Raw genomic sequence first — 20,567 nt, 5'->3', positions numbered from 1 at the left:
CATTAATACTAGAAATGAAATCAACATCATTCCCAGGTGATAATAGCAGGTAATGTCATCATTACATGATAGTCAATGTTAGCAGACCAAATAACTTTACTAGATCACACTATCAAAACATTGCTTATTGAAAAAAATTGCTTACATATGGAAAAAATTTAAGTGAACTTGACAAAGAAATGGCTGACTATAAGTCTTCCTGGAAAGAGTAAAAAATTCTTAAGCCATGCTTTAACTAAAGTATATCTTATCTAAAATACTAAAAAAATGGCTAAAACTGGCATAATCACGCATAACTGTAATCTCAGCACTTGAAAAGTTACGGTAGAAAAATTGCTATATAGCAAATTCAAAGCCAACCTTGACTACACAGTGAGACACAGTCTACAAACAAACAAAAGCTAGACTCATGTCTTAAATATAAGAAATTTCTTATGATTCTCTTTGTATGCATTCAGCTTATGCCCCAAAATGGATTAAAAAAGTATATAATGCCAATTCGTATTATTAATAAAATGAATGTCTAACAATATAACACAAACATTTTAGAAGCATATTCTGATCATGCAGATATATTAATATTTGATAACAAAATCAATTATTAAAATACTTAAGTTATTAGCTTCTACAAGAAAGCATATGAAATAGAATGAAAATGCTAATGATTGGCAGGCATGCAAACTGATACTGCAAGAATAAACAAAAAGCAAAACCTAGGAGAAGAGGGATAGCATCTTTGTTATTCCTGTTAATGGAACAAAACATACTTAATCACACCAAGTTCTCTTTTCAAAGAAAACTACAAATTTCCTAATAGCATCACATGTTATAGAGTAGTTATTTTTGTTGCCTTCTTTAAAAAAGCAATTACATGGAAGGAAACAACACTGTTCTTCACACACTGCATGTTTATCAGTCTATTCTTATCACATGAAACCAGACACAGTCAACTCTCATCAGCCATTCTAATTGAGAAAATATTGGCAATACACAATAGCTATATTTGTCATCTGAATGCATCACATATTTTGCATAGGAACCTACAAAATTAATTTAAATAAAAATTATAATCTTTAAGCCTATATCAACAGATGGCAAGGGGCATGAAAAAATAGCAGGGGGAAGCAGGGAACAATAAGTAGCTTTTATATTTATTTGTCACATAGGCATGGATATCTTAACAAAGTGGGGTCAGCAATTTAAATATTTTACTATTCTTTCTAGATTACTTTTATATGAAAAAGAAATGTTTCACCACACTTGAGACCATTTAGAGGGCAAACTTATTTCATTAGTTCTCTTTCTGAGTATATTTTTACTGCATCAATTTAGTGCAAATGCACTAATACCCTACACAAGCTAGTTAGTGTTGGAGAAGTAAGCAGGTATTCAAAGGACAAGAATTCATATATAATAGCCTACTGCTGTTCTATAGGACAAATAAGGAGGTCTTGAAATGATATTTGTGATAGCAGAGCTTTAGTGGGAACATTTCTACTATAGAGAGATGCACTAGTGTTTGAAAAAACAGCTCTGTGGATTCAGGGTAATGGTAATGCATCATACATCCATCCCCTTGCTCATGTATTACGCATAACAAAGTCATACACTGGAGAAAAGAAAGCTTCTTTAACAAATGGCACTGGAAAAACCATTATGTTTTTAAACAAACAACTTTTGAAAAGCAATCTAGCTTTCACATGTTAAAATTTTAAAAAAGTAGATTACAGAAGAACAAGATTTTTTTAAACATCCAAATTAAAAAAAAAATAGAAAAGAAAAACAAAACACACCCAAATGAAGTGAATTACATCAGAGGAAAATAGTTATTTTTAGCAAACTACCCCCAAAAGACACAATTATGCAGAAATTTGATATTCAACTGGTAAGAAGGATTGGAAAGAGTCAGATACATTCATATAATATATATTATATCAATCACTGACTGAACTAGTAAATACATAGCATTCTGAGTCTTGCTGTGATCGGTACCATATATACTTTACTTCCTTTGGTACTGTCTTAATTGCTTTTCTCATTGCCAAGAGAAAATACCAAACACCCAAAGTTAAGGGAGGAAAGTTTTATTGTAGCTCAGTTTGTAGAAGTTTCAGTTCACAGTTGGCTGGTTCTAAGGCAGGGTGGCACAGCACAGGCACTGCAGAGGAACTGTTCATGGCAGGCAGAGGGAGCAAAACAGCAAAGTAGCAAGTAACAACAGCAGCTCTCTTTCTGTCCCTTATATTCTGTCAAAAACATGTGCACTTAGGACAAACAGAACTCACACCCAGGATGAGCCTTGCCATTATCTACACAACAAACTATGCCAAATCAATGAGTAGATCTAATTTAATAAGCACAAAGCCATAATGCCGGTATGACACAATATCAGTATCACAGACTATAGATCCCGCCATGTTTGAAAATTTTTCCCTACGATCAATCACAGCAGGCTTTGAGGAAGATACCTAGACATAAGCCATAATATTCCACCCATGGTCCCCTAAAAGCTTATACATATCCCTTTATGCAAAAGGCTTTTAATCCATCTCCTAGATTTGCCAAATTCCTAAAAGTTTTACCACTGTTTAAAAGTCCAAATCTAAAGTGTCCTTTGAGAATCTAAGGCAAATCCTTAGCTGAGAGCTCCTGTACCACTAAAAACAAAGTTAGACACTTAAAACATACAATGGCACAAGACAGTTATTTCCCTTGCAAAAGGTACAAAGAGGATGATAGAAAATGATGGGTCTAAAGACCATCCAGAATCCAGCAGGACAAACAAAGTCCTGTAGTTCAACATTAAGCATCCAAAGCAGTCTGTGGCAACATCTCAACTCCAAAGGTCTTGGGTGGCTCTGTCACTATGGCACTGCATGCAGTTACAGCTCTCACAGCTTCTCTTGTGGATTGGTTTTACTCTCAGTTTCTCCTTGCAGCTTTCCTTATACTAGCCACATTCCTGGCTTCTTCACCCTACTGGGGTCTCCTCTGCACCTTCAGCTTCACTCACTACACTCTCAGAGACACTGTGCCTGACCTCCAAGCCTTTCTTTTGGAATCTGGGTGGAGGCCTCTGACCCCACAATGCTAGCATTCTGCATGAACCTAAAACGAGTACCATGTGGAAGACAACAACATATTAAGCTAGCAGGAGCAATAGCCAGGCTTCCTCTTATGCCACTTCACACTTTGAATCCAATTCCAAGGACTAAATTTTCTATGCTGTCACCATTCTGAAACATACGGCTCTGGGGCTTTCTTCTCAGAACAAATTATTTCACCTTTGCAACCTTGAGATTGCAAAGAGTAGTGTGGTACTATTTCTTCTAATGTTGTCAGACAATCTTTTCCATTGTCTTGTTCCTCATTAGCAATCAAGTTTTTCTCTGCTCTATCTTTGAAATTCACAGCTTTACTGAAACTTCCTTTCTGGCCACACTTACAACATCATAAATGATTTTACTTGGCTCTCTGTTATTGATTTTCAAACAACATCTGGCTAAAAACCCCCAATAGTAGTCATGCCACCTCCTCAAAATTAGACGCTCAAATTTCTTCTGCACAATTAATTAGTAAAGTGCTTTTAATCTCAGTCTCAGGCAAAGTCTCTCAACATGAGCAAAATGCAGACAGACGCCCTAATAATCACACACCATACGGAATCCAAGAGCCAGTGCAGCCTTTCCTCGCAGCACAAACCTCCCAAGCCTCATCTTTACTGGACGCATTTCTGTTAGCATTTTCATCTCCTGAGTGCTGACTAGAGTCTCTCATCAATTACAGCTTAAGGCATTCCAAGGCTGCCTCTTCAGCCAGCATCTTGAAATGTTTCCAAACTTTTCCCAAAAGCTAGTCCCAAAGGTTCCTGTACCACATGGTCATGTACAGTGAGAACAAGGACTCCACCTCTCTGGTACTTGTTGAGAAATACTGCCTTAGTCCTTGTTGTTGAGAGAAAATACTCAACACCCAAAGTTAAAGAAGGAAAGATTTATGCTGGCTAACAGTTTGAAGAGATTTCAGTTCACAGTTGTCTGACTCTAACGCATGGTACCACGGCAGAGAAGAATGAGTTCATGGCAGGTAGAAGACAGAAGACAAGAAGGCAATAAGCAAAAGCAGCAGCCCTCTTTCTTTCCATTATAACCTATCCAGGCTACCTACTCACACCAAGGGTGGGGCATACTTAATCCTAGCATAACATGAATCAATGCAAACATCATATTGTTAATCTCAGCATCATACACCCTAGATAGAAGCACCTCCAAAAAGCCTGAAGTAGGATTGCATGAAGTTTTGGAGAGAAATCTAGATGCAAACTATAACAAGTAGTGTGAACTAACTATAAATAATTGTAATGATTTGTGTGTGTGTGTGTGTGTGTGTGTGTGTTCTTTTACTTATACTTGTCAAAAGCTGTGGTATATGCTTGCAAAAATAGAGCAAAAATAATGCTAATGTTCCTAACTGCAAGAAATATTAAATACAGGACACAGGTGAGTAAAACACTTTGTGTTTAATAAGTTGATTGTGGGGAACGAGGCAAGTGCCAGCTAATTAGAAACCCAAGTATACTTGTGGTAGCTTTGTTCAGAGACCAGTTGTAGATTCTTTTAAAAAGCTCTGTTCTACAAGCAAAAGCATTCAGTTCAAGTACAATGTAGGGGCACCGAAGAAGTAAATGGTCTTGCAAAACAATAAGGCCATTTAAAGTTCTCCTGAGGATAATGAGTAATCTGCAAAATGCTCTCAATACAAGAGTGTCGTGACCAAGAGATCAGGGCTGAAGACAGAATCACTTGGAATTTTTTTTTTAATTCATCCAGGAATGGCATGTCACAGCACTTCTACTTATTCAGAAGATAGGATAGAAAATACATGGAATGTTTAAATTCAAAAAAATACAATGAAAGACACATTGTCACTAATTCCTCTTCCAATACTCTCCCTCATTTAAAACACACTTTTATCCCACAGTTCTTGCTAGTGTATCTTTCGTTGTAATAAGTTTTTTAACTGAAACTGTCACCATATTTTTCAGTCATGTCTTTTATAAATCCATGAAGTACGCAACTCTTGAAATGGCTTGAAGTGTCCTCCTACTATTCATCCCAGAATTCATTGATTTCCTATCTGAGTACATAGGTGTGTGTGCATGTATATGTGAATGTGATGCCTGGACCCAGTTGCTTGCTGCTAGGGGCATCTAACACACACACACACACACACACACACACACACACACACAAAATACTATGACTTCATTATGGACCCCTTCTTAGCTTCTATTTTTATGAACTAAATTGTATTTTTAACAGTCCTCTAAGAAAAGTCCCACAAGCAAGGAATTGAGGGCAGCTTCTGGATAACAGCCGCCAAAGGAATGGCAGCCTTCAGCTTAATAGCCCTAAACTGAATCCTGCCACTAAGCATGTAGGTGAATTTAGAAATAAGACATGAAAAACCAGGCCATAAGGTTAGGTCACAACTCTGACAACATCTCAACTGCAGTCTTGTAAGAAAACTTGAAGTGCAGGATTCAGCTGTGATGTCCAAGGATGCTTGATATTGTATGCTTTACAAAATATTTATATTGGGTGTATGCTTTTTTGCAAACTAAGCAAGTGCTCTATACTAAGCAAACCTTTAGAGCCTAAACGTATGCTGTTCTCTCTTTTTTTTTCTTTTGTAGGTATCAGGAATTGAACTCAATACCCTGTGCTTGAAAGGCAGGCACTTACTCTGCAAAGCTATCCCCCTGGCCCTTACATGTTTATTTCATCTGCTAAACCAGTGGGTAATTGGTGATGGACTCATAGGCATGTTATCCATAACAATAAGTTAATAGTCTCTTAATATGATAGTCATACAAAAAGTGTTCATCTATTTTCAAGTATAATTGCATTTTTAGAAGCATGTGTTAAAATATGAGAGATTTTTACATTGTAATTTTGGATTGAGGGTGCATTTAGAGGATTTATCGGGGACCTAGTAACAAAACTTATCTCAAACAACTCACCTACAAGATATTAAACACTGCTTTGAATTACTGATATTAATTGTAACACAAATAAACACAGTCTAGGAATTAGGAAAACTAAGTAATAATCATATTTTTAAAAAAAACTATTAAGAAAAAGAAGTTACATTTACCTTCACTCTAATGAACTAATGGACTACTAGAATTGTGTGTCTATAATACCTCAAAAAATTAGATTGGGACTTATTTTAATAAAATGTTTCATTAATGAGAGAAACCTACTTTCCTTCTCTCTTATATCATACATGATATAGTCTAGGACTGGGTTAACTACTATTAATATACAATTAGAATAAGCAATAACCGTTTTTAATTTTATATAACAATGCTTAGAACTTGCACTGCAATTCAACATAATTTTTGTCAATATAACACAAATGTAGTTAGAATAATGATTCCAAATATGAATGAAAATATGTGTCAGTTGCAAGTGCTATCAAAAATACAGCATACATTTTGCCTAATCTACATGTTAAGAAACCAAAAATGGGAATAGACAATCTAACTGACAGGTCAGAGGGCCGAGAAGATGGCTCAGTAGAATAAGTGCTTCCCTGGCAAGCACAAGGGCCTGAGTTCAATCCCCAGTTCCTCCAAAAAAATAAAAATAAAAAATAAAATCTCACAGGTCAAGTGGGTAATATTAAAATAACACAATTAATTTATAATGTTATGACTCAACTTCAAGAGCTTAAATAAAATGTATTTCATCACATTATGTACCCTACACACACACACACACACACACACACACATATATATATATATATATATATAATTATTAAATAGATAATAATATGAAAATCATATTCCTTCATTCATTATTGAAGCTGCCAGACCTCAGGACACAACGCTGTTTTACCAGTGAGAATGTCAATGCAGAAAATGCCTTAAGAAAATCTTAGTCCTACAGTGAATAACTCTATTCTCTTCTGGGGATAACAAACAATATTCTACTTTGGTTCTAGCTCAGAAGACCTGTCTTCAGTGTCTGGATAATAGGATTACAGGTTTCACAAGGTATTGAAATATATATGAAACTATACCACTTTTAACTATGAAAAATGGTTGTGTTAATTATGTAACAAAATCCATAAATTACAAAGAGCATAAGAGGCATTAAACCCATTGATAAAGCATAAAGAAATAATTAAGGGCAAATGGGTATAAATGCATTTTTGTCACTTGCTGACTATATAATCAAAAATTGCCTTATTATAGCCTCATTTTCTTCACCAATAAAACAATAATAAATGTATCTATGGTTAATGTCACAACTAAATGCAATATGGTCTTAAAATACCATAGCTTTGGGGAAAAATTATATTTTTCAAATATGGGCTGTCATTAAGATTGCCATAATAATTTATACTATTATTATTATTACAGTTATTATAGGTAGTCACTGCAGTGCTGGTGTTAATAGTAAAAGTAGTAGAATAACTACACCATCGTCAATATGTAAAGATGAAGCCAGTCTAAAACCTGTAGTTTAGAAGGCAAACAGTACTCTGTATCAAGTTCAAGCTGTACTTGGTGACTTATAATTAAATAGTGACACACAGTTCTGTCTCAAAAATACACAATTTCTGCTTTGTGTTTTATTTATAAGAATTATTTGATGGCAGAAAATGCCAATTAGAAATGTATATGTTATATCTTCATTGGGGTGAAACACTTAAAAGAGCTTTGGGAAAGTAACACAAATAATGGGTTTATCTATAGAAATTCAAAGATAGATAGATAGATAGATAGATAGATAGATAGATAGATAGATGTAACTATTTGCAGGTACAATAGACTGAACACCTATGTTTCATTAATTTATATGTTGATAGTACATGCCTGTAATCTTAGTATACAGAAGGCTGAGGCAGGAAATTCACTTTAAATTCAAGGTCAACCTGGGCTTCATAGTGAGTTCAATGATGGTCTGGAATACCCTGTCTCAAAAAACCAAATAAATAAATGCAAGAATGAATCAATGAGTGAATTAAATAAAGTTCATACTTTAAAACCTAACTCCCAGAGTGGTGGTATCACATGTGCCCTTTGGGAAGTGATTAGGTATTGTGGCAGAGCCTTTATAAAAGAGACATCTGAGTGCTATAACTTCTTCCATGCGAAGACATAGTAAGAGGCAATCTCTATGACTTCCAACACCTTACTCTTAGAATTCTTAGCTTCTATCACCATGAGAAAAATTTCTGTTGCATATAAGCTATGCAGTTTATGCTATTTATTACAATAACCCAAACTACGACAGGTGTGGCTTTAAGTTTTTTGTTTGAAAGATTTTAACCAACCTCATTTATTCCCTTATGTATTAAAGCTTGCACTACAGAAGTATGTATGTTGTGTCATTAAGATGACATATTAATTCTTAGAACCCCCACTCTCTTTGGACACTTGAGCACCATCTTATAAGGTACATGTACTGAGACTGACATCTCATTATCTTCATGTCACTTTCAAGAATTTCTATACTATGAAGACTGAGTTAAATTAGATTTTACTATTGTATTTTCATTATTTCACTAAATACAGAATATTGTAAAAAGCAATCAAAAGGATTGGTATTTTCAGAACCAGCCAGCTGATTCTAAGGTTGGAAATTGCAATTTAAAATATGATCTTAAAGAAAAGATTCTTTTCTACGCATACACTTTCAAACTCAGATCCATCATTATCTGGAAGCCATGGGCAATATTTGAAGCATTGAAAATGACACTTATATGCACGTGAAATATTTATAGCACCTCAATTTCTGTTATTATACGTAACATGTACTGTAGAGATAGTATTGAAACTAAACTTTACTAACCTCACATATTTACTGAAGAAGCTAACTTTATTAACCTTTAATGTTTATTTCTTATAGTTCCTCCAAGAAACATTAAAACCAAAGAAATTGATTACAACCTCTACAAACATGCTATCTTAGTATTTACTGAAGTCTCTAGAGAAATTCTTATGAAATTCTAATTAGCAGTAGCACTTATAAGCTGCATATTTTATTTTTTATGTCAAATTTAGTTAATATTCACCATCATGGTTTTAATTCTTACATAATAACACTATTGTCTGTAAGTTAGCGTAGATTTTTAAGTAAAATTCTGCCATGGTAACCTTAACTTCATTTCTGCAAATATTATCAAATTGTATAACCAACTATAACTACCAAACGTATACTCATTTTACAATTTCCAACAGTTGTTATATGATGGATATTCAAAAGTATCAATAAGAAAATGTCATTTGAAAACTAGAAGAGACTGCATAGCTGAAGATTATGAAACTGTCCTGATCATAATATACTATCTTTCTTAGAGTACTGCTATTTATTCACAATTAATGATCCTTTCCCTATCTATAAATTCCTGTCACTTATCTGTGTCCACCAAAGGCCTGTTCTATGGTTAACAATCCAGTTATTATGTCCCTCCCTAATATTTATAGAATAAAGTCCAATTCTTCAGTGTATGAGTTCTACCCGTCATTTTCATCTCCAACTCCCATTCTTGTATATCCTACTCCAACTGTCCTGGGATTTTAAAAAATGTATGCTTCCAATGGTGTATATGGTTAGATTTCTGAACTTATATGTAAACATATGTAATTCTTTATTCCTATTTTTTAAATGTATTTTTTTAAATTTTTTTGTCATATTCTGTAAGGACTTAAAGTTTAACATATCAATACCTGATGAAAAATACCTGTTCCATGTTATGCCTAAGATGTTAAATATTTAGACAGATAGTGAGGTTAAGCTTAACAGCCTAAGTTGTATGGTAATAACAATAAGCTTGTCTTCTGGAGGGTTAACAATCTGAGTTTGCAGACCAAAATTAGTGAAAAAGGAGAACCACAAGGAAAGCCAACATTTTGGCCCTAGCCTTCTAAGATCAATTAAGACTCAGGACATATGAGAACTTGTACTGTAATGTCATGTAACTCAGTAGTGTTCCAAATTTTCTGATCAAGGAGATTATGGGGCCAAAGAGGAAAGTGATTGATGATGTAGAGTGTGCCTAAGGAGAGTCACATGGAGAGAAAACTTTCTCTCAGGCTTTCACAGTGAGCACATTGGCCAAGCAATGGCCATGACTCATCCACATGGCTGACACTCACAAGGGTTCTACAATCTGAGGTACAGGATCTCAGGATAAATCCTGAGGGGATTTCACTGACCTTATCAGACCCAAAAGCTACACCTCTTGTTGCATAGGTCCTGCTTTACCTTGGTCTTAACCATCCAGCAGAAAAGTATAAAAACGAAGTATGAGAAGTAAAGGCATGTTGTTATGTTGAGCTGTACATGACTCACATCAACAATTTCTGACATTGCCAGTCAAGCGGAAGACCCAAAACTATTATGGACTACTGCACTCTTTTAGAATATTTTGCTGAGGTAAAACACCTATAATATTCAAATGACGGATCTAAACAAAAAAGGGCATACAGATGAATGTCCATTTTGTATCTGTGTATTCAAAGTGGTTAGGATAGATATATAGGTACATTCTCTTAATGAATAGAGGGATTTGTTCTAATAGTGTTTGTAAATAGGATATCACGTCTGCATCTTGTACAGCAAATAACCACCAGGAAGGCAGTATGCAATGTGTAAATTATTGGAACTGTCCTACCAATTTGATTTGAAACAGTCTCTTTGCTATTTATTTCTCAATAAAACTATGGAAAAAAATTCAAAATGGAAATGAAAAAATGTGTTCTTCTTCCCAAAAGGCCATAGTCCTAAGCTTTCCATAAACTTTGACTTCCAACTTAAAAACTCAAACGCTAATTTGAAAGTATTTCTTTATGAATAAGAAGCTAAATCAAGTTTCAACCAATCACAGACAGCCAAGTGATCAGAACATACCCAAATAAGGCACATGTCTAGCTGTAGCCAAGGAGCTGACTTCTCTTCTGGGTTTCTATGCTCACCTTACAAAAGCTCACTGTTCACACTGCTGGATGAAGTTCTCCAGAGTTCTTTTGGTTTTGGTTACTGCACAATTCATGAATCATTTTTGTTCAAATAAATTCTGGTATGTTCAATATTTTTAAATTTTTCTTTTAATACTTTACTAATGATGGTCTCTGCTTATAATCACTTCTTTCATTTTTTCCCTACTGAAGTTCTCTTTAGATATGAATGCTTGCCTCAAATAGTAATAACCTTAGGATCCCCAGTTTCTTACTAAAAATTTAGTATTTTAATTTTCTTCTCCCATGGCCTTAAAAAATATTTTTCTAATATTTATTATAACTTCACTAGTTAGCATGTCAATCTCCCTATCTCTCTCACAATATTACAAGTTCTCTATTACACAGACATTATTTCTTTCCCTCTCATTTAGTATAGAGACAAACACAAAGTTGATTCATTATGAGCTTCTTAAATGAAATAATATCCAGTCTCTCTTAATGCAAATAATGTTTTTAAAATGAAATATTAAATATAATTTTCTGTAAGACTTTAAGTATAATTCAAATAGAACATATAATTTTATGATATTTTCAAATATTGAATATATAAACACTTAAATATTACAAATATTGAAAGAAGTATATTTATTTTTTTTTATTTTTACTTTTTTTGTGTGGCTGGCTCAGCCAACCCTGGGGGTGGGGCTCACCCAGCATGTTGTGCTGGGCATTGAACTGCGGTCCCTGCACACTTGGCTAAGCAGGCGCTTTAGACCACCGAACTATCTCGCCAGCCCCAGAAGTAGTATATTTTTTGAAACTTATTTCCATTAACTAATTCTAAGCTATTCTAATTTTTAAATATTTAACTGAAAATAGACTACTAACCCTTAACAGTGGATGTATCAAGAAAAGAATGATTAACTCTACAACACCCTTACAATAGAGTAAGTCCATGACTTACGAGCATTCACAGACACAAATGGACCTTGCATTAGGAATAGTCATAGATGTAAACAAATCACTGAAGTAGCTCACATATCTGTCAGATATTGTCATAGGTGTGCTCCTATGTGCTTACTGCACAGTGCAATAGTATATAGTATTTTTATGTGTGTTTGGTTTTGTTATGCTTTACACCATATATCTGTGTCAAGGATGTATGAGACTCACTTTCTTGTATATTTGTACAAAACTAAATTATGAATGTTGTCCTTAAATAGAACTTATTTCTAAATTGGGGACTTGTCTAGAGGGGTATTCAAAGGTTTTGGAGCACTCAATCTAAGAGTTTTGAAAATAGATCTTAGAAAAAAAATGGGTGTGCTACTCATTCCAAAATGTAGCTGAATGAGCTGCACTGAGCAGCACAGTAGAGAACAAAGCAGTGCCCTAGAACCGAAAAAGTCAAGGCAGTGAAGTTAACTTTGCTGGAGCCAAGAGCCTTCAGTTGTTTTCTTTCTAAGCCTGCCAACTGCTGACCAAATTATGCATCTAGGTATTGTCAGTGACAAGGAACTTCAGCTATTACAGGAAGATCAATCAATAGTGTTATCTAAAAATGACAGACTTTTATCATTAAATTTTGTTTTGGCTATTCTATGAATGTCTCAAGTATTTTACAATGCTTATGAAATCTCCTAAATGTCCCTTTGGACATAATCTTCGTAAAAAAAATGGCACCAATAGGTACCTATACCATGATTTTGTACTTAATCATTCAAAATAAGCAAAGTAAGACTAATATCAGAAGAGTTTGGGGAACTGAAGTTAAGAGGAATAGGAATGTAGCATTCACAGCAGTGAGTACATGAGGGCTTTTGGTTTTATTTAGATTTAATTAGGTTTTGCCAATTAAAATTGCATCTGTTGTAATGGATTAACTCTACCAAGTGGTAAAAGAAACTGAATTAATAGTTTTATAAAGTGTCAATAACTAAAATAAAACAAAAGAAAATGAAACTAACAAAATACATGGAAAAAGCATCAAGTAAATACACGGGGAAAATGAATCAATATTTATTATGTGCCCGCTACACACCAAGCACTGTGCTATGTGCTTTAAATAGATAACCTTTCAGCACTACTAAGCGATTTTAGCCAAAAATGTAGTCACTGCCACGACAAGTATCATAACAACAATGTATAAGTATGTAATTCTGAGGGCCGACCAAATAGCTCAGCGGATTAAAGAACCAGCAAGCAGGTTCATGGGCAAGGGATTCGATCCCTGGGCATGTTGTGCAGGCCCTGCCCTCCGGGCACACTGAGAGGGTGATTGGGACTAGGTAAGGTGGTTTGCGCCTGTAATCCCAGCTCTTGGGAGGCTGTAAACAGGCGGATCATTGAGTCTGATCTAGTACTGAGACCCTGAACACTCTGTAGACCTTTCCCTAAAATAAAAAAGTAACTATTTCCTCTATTATTTTCAACTATACAACACTACCATTAGCAATGTTATGTGAAAATTAGCTTTATATTTACCTATGTATCTCTAATATGTTTCATTTGTAAAATAAAGAGGCTATACTTATATTTTGTATGTCCAGTCTGACCAAAATGCTATAAAATCTTCTTCTTGTAGTACTCAATTCAATATATCAGAAAGCAAAAAGGGCAGAAGTTCAATAGATAATGTGCCATGAACTGAAGGAAGAAGCTCACAGAAAAAAGAAGATAAACACTGACTATGGGTAGAAGAAAACTCTGCTCAACCTCACTCCTAATGTAAACAGTTAATATGCTACCAATTTTTCAAAATTTTCACCTTTAATAGGTAGAGGATGTGGAGAACGAGATGCAGGTTGAATACCCCCTACCCCAAATGCTTTGCATTTGTGTTTCAACTTATCCCTCCTTCATTGTTGGTGGGAGTGTAAACGGATATAGTCACTATGGAAATCAGTACGGAGATTCCTCAAATAAAACTAAAAGTAGTAATTCCATTTGACCTAATCATTCCACTTCTAGTTTTCCTCTTGAAAGAGCTAAGGGCATAATGCCACAGTGATATATGTTTATCCATGTTTATATCAGCACAATTCATGATAGCAAAATCTTGGAAGCAAATTATATGTCCATTAAGGATAAACAAGACTAGAAAGTTTGTAGCAAAACAGATGCACCTTGAGACCATAATATTAAATGAAGGATATCAGACACAACAGTTTAAATAGTGCACAGTTTATGTTATATGAATAATCCAACAGATATATTAAGAGAAAAATAAATATAATACAAAAATGGACAAAGCAGTTACTGTAATCCATCATGGACAAAGTTTCTAAAATGTAACTATATGTCAAAGATTTTAAATCTGGAAAATAAAACACAAAGTACAACACAAAATTCAATCTCATGTGGAATAAACTAAATATATTTATAGGAATATATATATATATATATATATATATATTTATATATGTATGTATTAAAGACAAAAAAGATACATACCGTATGTTTCTAGAGGTATAGAATATTCCTCAGAGACAATGTGAGAAATCATTATCTTTTTCTGTGGAAGACGTTAAGTCTAAGACTGAAAGGAAACTCAGTCTTTTCTTTTTTTTTTTTTTTTTACTATTATCATACTTTTTAAAAAATATTATTTCATGAATCCATTACTGTAAAAAGGAATATATTGCTATAAAATTTGTCAATTTTTAAAAGTGATTACAATAAATAGTAATCTCTGGATCACTAAAGAACCATTTCACTATGAAGTTTACTAAATTAAAAAAAGTCAATGGCAAGATAGCTCAGTGGACTAAAGCACCTGCTTAGGTAAGTGCAGGGACCGCGGCTCGATCCCCAGCACCACATGCCACACCAGCCCCACTCCTAGGGCAGGCTGAGCTAGCTACAAAAAAAGAAGAAATAAATACAAATGACAAAAAATAGAAAAGTCAAAATTCTTGAAACTAGTATAATCACCCCAGACTTCTTTTTGTGTTACCCGCAGTCTATGAGGAACAATAGAGCACAAATACTTTCAGTGCACAAAATATGATAAAAAGTTACAAAAACAATATTTTCATCTCTCTCTCATGGCCTCCCCTCTCCATTTTCCAAAACAGACGTTCTAGGGAATATTGTAACAGAGCAAAACCATGGCAAAAGTAATAATTCCAAGTGTGTGATAATAGGAAATATTTCCATTGCATAATTATAATGACTGATTTAAACAGAAAAAAATCCATGCTTAATACAGCAATCACTTCTGCAACTACTACGAAAACACACACACACACACACACACACACACATATATATATGTTGAAATATAGTACTAAAAATACATGAAGCACAATGGTTAATTATGAGATTGAATTTTACCTAAATAGTACCAAAATTACAAATAAGACACCTAAGAAAGTATGGATCTAAACATAAACATGTTATTCTAATATAAAATGAGTATACATAATTTTAGGTATTAAATTTTGATATTAACTCAAGAAAACATACTCATCATTAAAACTACGAAATCGTACAGACAGAAATAAATAAGTAATACAAATGTAGGGGGAAACACTATGTAGTTCCAATGGCACTGATTTTACTACAATTTTGTGAAAACTTTGGAGTCATTAGAACTGTTATGTCATTTTCTCTTATATGTTGAGTCAGAAAGCTTATGTTCTCTGCTCTTCAGTGAAAAATTAAAATTTCATAATTTATATGCAGTATACATATTAAGCAATGAAAGAAAATCTATTTTAAGAAGAACAATAACACTTATACAAAAAGTTAATATGTTAATCTATGTATGTTTGATCCTATCTACTAAGCAGAACTTTATATACACAAATCACTCATTTTTTATTCAAACATTAAATTCCAAAACATCAAAATCAGGAACCTATATTTTTTAAAAAATAAGATAAAATGTACCTTTCATCTGGGTAGCAAAATTCAGTGTCAGTTTTGCAAAGAGATCTGGATTCTCAAACTTTTCTTCTTTCACTTTTAACCAGAAACAGTTCTCAGACAATTCCTTTGGTTCAATCTAAAACAAAAATAAAAAAGACGAGCTTCTAAATCATTACTTCATATTTAATTTTTGAAAGAATTCACTTCCAGAGAGCATAAATTACAATTCTTTTATTTATCTATCCACTAAATAAATTTTAGGATCTTTCACAGTAGCAGCATTAAAGCAAATATTCAGTGGAAAACCCTCAGAATTCTGTTGGTATTGGAGAAAAGGTCAACAATAGCAATAGGCCATATAGTAAATTACATTTAAAATTTTTTCTAATGAAAATAACCTTAAAATATCATACTAAATTCCTCTTGATGTCACATACATTTTTTTACTCCTCTGTTTTTAAAAAGAGGGAATCTGAGGCACAGAAAATTGAATTTCTTGTTCTCTGATTACACTGAAGGCAACAAACATAATAATACGTCATAATGCATACTTCCTACTATGCATTAGGTAGTGTTTAAGTGATTTGCATATATTACCTCATCTAATCCTCACTATAATCCTTTAATGCTGAACCTGTTATCATGTCTTCATTAAACACAAGGTAACTGAGCACTATACCTTTTAAGTATTTGCCCAACTGAGTAAATGGCAAGGTCAAACATAAATCCAGTGTAGCTCAGAGAATTGTCTTCTTAAATATTACACTTAATTCCAACATGTGAGTTTGCATTTTTTAAATCATTTATTTAGTTAGTTAGTTAATCATTATTTATTTATGTGGTACAGGGTCTCGCTATGCAGGCTGAACTCATAGTGATCCTCCTGTCTCAGCCTCCCCAACATTGGAATTACAGGTGTGCAGGCACTTGGACCACTGAGCTATCTTCCCTAGAGTGAATTTGAATTTGGAGCATATATTTTGGTGATATGTAAGTGTTACTGCACAAATATTATTTTGCAGTAACAAAATTATTATCAAATTAATTATAATTTTATTAATATGACTGATAATAATTTCGTTATTGATAATTTTATTATCAATATTAAAATTATTGTTTATCAGTAATATTTGATATTACTGATAAAATATCAAACATGTTTACACACATTCATAACTGTTCCAATATTTTGATGGACTATGGTCTAATTAAAAATACCTATGCTATTGGTCTTGGAATGTAGCTCTATTTTAAAGCACTGGACTTATTTCATGAGGCACTAAGTATAATCCCCAGCACTAAAACAAACAAACAAGAAGCCCTGCTAAAATCATGTGTACCTGATTTATTCATGAGCACAGCACAGGTATATACTTAATTTTTAAAAAAGGTTTTTATTAAACCAACTTATTAAGCAGAACCAATGTGACATGACTCTTGAATTCTTCAGTATGGGTAACTTTTCAGTAGAAGATAAATTTGCAAGAATAAAATTCTTTGAATTTAACTTAAATTCTTAAGTTAAATTCTTTTAATTTTTTAAAGCAAAATATTTGATGACAATAAAAATAAGGTATGATAACATGTAAAAGAAATCACTTTCATTCATCATATTTAAAAAAATATCAGACTACATTATTTGTGATACAATCAGGTACTCTTAATTACTATATGAAAGTATCAAAAGGAACAAAACATCCTAAGAGCAAAAATAGTAATATAACCAGGCTCAGTAATAAGTATATTTAAGAGAGTTAAAGTGTTCAACAATGATAGAAGAATCAAAATTGGTTTTTGTCTCTTGATAAAATTCAAACACTACTTTGTAGGCCACTTCGATATTGTTTTTGCCAGCCTCATAATTTCACACTATCTAGCGCCTTTCCAGTTCTCTAGATAGTTAACTGAAATACAGATTAAGGGTGAACTTGCAAAAGAAAGCAGTACACTCAGCAGTCCTCATTTCAAACATGTACTATTCGTAGAACAAAGTCAGAAAGCTGTAGCTGTAGTATTACCTTGGACCAGTTGATTCTCTTCATGGACACTTCAGGTTTATATAGTTTTTTCTGCTTCATTCCATAGGGAAGATCAGGCGGTGCTCCTGGGGGTAAAGGAACTCCTCCAAGGGGCGGTGGTAAAGGAGGCCCCCCAGACAAAGGTGGTGGGGGTGGGGGTGGCGGTACTGGTCCTGCTCCATGTAATGGAGGTGGTGGAGGTGGAGGAACTCCAGGCAGGGGAGGTGGTGGCGGAGGTGGTGGCGGAGGTGGCCCAACACCTGGCATCGAAGGTGGTGGAGGAGGGCCTGGAGGTCCTACTGACCCTGAGGTTCCATGTCCCTGAAATATAAACAGTCCAAGTTTAAATGCTTATAATAAAATGCAGCAGAAAGAATATATGTCAATAGATATTTGTGCTTTGGTTAAGATTTAATATGCCTTCTTTAATCTTAAAAGATTCTATACTGTTACAGTACACTTAGAAAACCTTACATAGACTTTTGATAAGCATTATAAACGCTGGGTAGTGATTACTTCTCCTAATAAATTAATACAAAGAAAGTTGACATCCACTCACATTTATAAAATAATCCTCCAAAATAATGTAAAAATTACCTTTCATGTGAAATGCTTTGACAGAAGACGTACTGTACATGGCTTGAGCCCGTTACACTACTTGGTCTGAATATATGAAAATTAAAACACAGTCATAGACTCAAATCCCTTAGAGGCCAACTAGACTTACACAAGACTCTGGTTTCGGGGCTTGTAGGTCAGCTGAGTTGTTTAAGCACCTGCTGGGGAAAACCCAAGTCAAGTGCAGGGGACCACAGTTGGATCCCCAGCTCCCCATGCCTTACAAGACCCACCCTTAACGCAGCCTCAGCCAGACCAAAAAAAAAAAAGTTTCTCAACTTAAAAAAAAAAGACTCAGTTTCATAGCAACATTTAACTGAGCTGTTTTTCAAAACTAATTATTAGGCTATGTGTGGTAGTATACATCTGAGATCCCAGTACTCATAAAGCTGAGGCAGGAGGATCATCACAATGTCCCAGTCAGCCTAATCTACATAATGAATTCACAGCAAGAACTACACAGCAAGACCCTGTCTCAAGAAAACAAAAAATTAAACAAAAATAGCAATAATTAATACTAAGATAATGGAAAGAAAACACTTTATTCAATATTGTCTTCTTTTCTGAATTTTGCACTAATTTTAAACCAATACTGATCACAAAGGTTCAATTTCAAAAAAAAATATAAACATGTAGGTATTCTCTAGAAATATCTCCAAGAAATCACTACCAGTAAACAGATAATGTTAATAATCAAGATGGGACATTAGATTATTAGAATAAGACTGGGCGTGGAGGCGTACACTTGTAATCCCACCTCCTGGGGAGCTGTAAACAGGCAGATCACTACAAGTTCGATCTACATAGTGACACCCTGTAGACCCTTACTAAAATACAAAAAAAAATTACTAGAATAAAGGATTTAAAACTGAAATTTCTTGAAATAGCATTATTTTATTTGAGAAAAGATCCTTGTATATAATACACATTTTCTCCTTGAACTATTATAGTAATGAAACTTAAATACTTTTACAAAATAAATAAGTTCGAAGATATTTTTTGAAGAATCACCTCAAATGAATTCCTAGTAAAAAAATATTAAAAGTTAACACACATGCATAGCCAGGATCCTAGAAATATTTTGCATGATATTCACCATACAGTGACCAAGTATTTTCTTTACATAGTAACTAATCATGTGTATACATAAATATATAGGTCTGAAGTGTTTCTATACTTAAGAAAGCAAGTGCTTCCATGGAATGAAATATTTCTGAAGGTCAAGAAAAATTAGATAGTATCAAAGTATACAAATTTAATTCATTTTTAAAATAAAACTACTATTTAAATTTTTTGATTTTTATAATTCAGAGTAAGATAAACATTATAGGTAAATTAAAAGTTCAATAAATTAGCAGTATATCTTAAAAGTTTTTATATATGGATTTTTTATTACAGTACTTTCGAAAGGCAAAACATACATTCCATTTTAAATAGCATCTAAAACTAAGAGACATAAATAGACATATTTGTAAACATCCCATTTTTGTCTTAGTTAGGTATCTATTGTGAAACCCTCAGTGCAACCTGTACAAGGTCTTAGGTTAGATCCTACTACCATCTGAAAAAAATGTAATCAATAAAGGATCATACTCAAATTAAAGCACTGTTGGCTGGGTATGATGGCACACACCTATAATCCCAGCACTCAGGAGGCTGAGGCAAGAAGATTCCAAGAGGTGGAGGCAGTCTGGGCTACATATTTAACTGAGTTAAACAACAAGATGTGGTCTCAAAAAATTCTTAGTATTTATTCAAAAGCTGTTAAATACCATATTAACCTTTTCTTCTCTTTCATGAGCAATTAGGAATTGAACAGCTAGACAACAATATAGTATTATGAATTGCACATAGCACATGAGTAATTTAACATTTGATAGCATTTGGTGAACATTAAAGAGTATTATGTGACTTCACTTTTATGGCTAAGTTAGTAGTTAATAAGTAATCTTTGAATAAGGCCTCTGCTGGATATAATACGGTCTTCATTAAGAAATACACATATCTCGAAATGCTTATATTCATGTGAAAGAAAGACGAAGCATATGAACAAATACAGCATGACTGGCCTTAAAATGGAA

At 33.7% G+C, this 20,567-nt stretch overlaps 1 protein-coding gene across 5 annotated transcripts in view; it reads right to left on the bottom strand.

The window, feature by feature from the left end:
• Diaph2 (diaphanous related formin 2) overlaps positions 1–20,567 on the bottom strand; it is an 890,957-nt gene that overhangs the window by 597,440 nt on the left and 272,950 nt on the right. For all 5 annotated transcript variants that reach the window (XM_023704632.1, XM_023704633.1, XM_004644436.2 and 2 more), the window contains 2 exons: positions 17,869–18,189; positions 15,872–15,986 (listed from right to left, as the gene is read on the bottom strand). In XM_023704632.1, the coding sequence (XP_023560400.1) occupies positions 15,872–15,986; positions 17,869–18,189 (436 nt within the window). The remainder of the gene's footprint in view (positions 1–15,871; positions 15,987–17,868; positions 18,190–20,567) is intronic.

Source organism: Octodon degus, unplaced genomic scaffold, assembly GCF_000260255.1.
Source record: "Octodon degus isolate 3935 unplaced genomic scaffold, OctDeg1.0 scaffold00198, whole genome shotgun sequence".
NCBI lineage: Eukaryota > Metazoa > Chordata > Mammalia > Rodentia > Octodontidae > Octodon > Octodon degus.
Note: the sequence above shows the minus strand (reverse complement) of the source record. Positions and strands in the feature narration are given on the sequence as shown.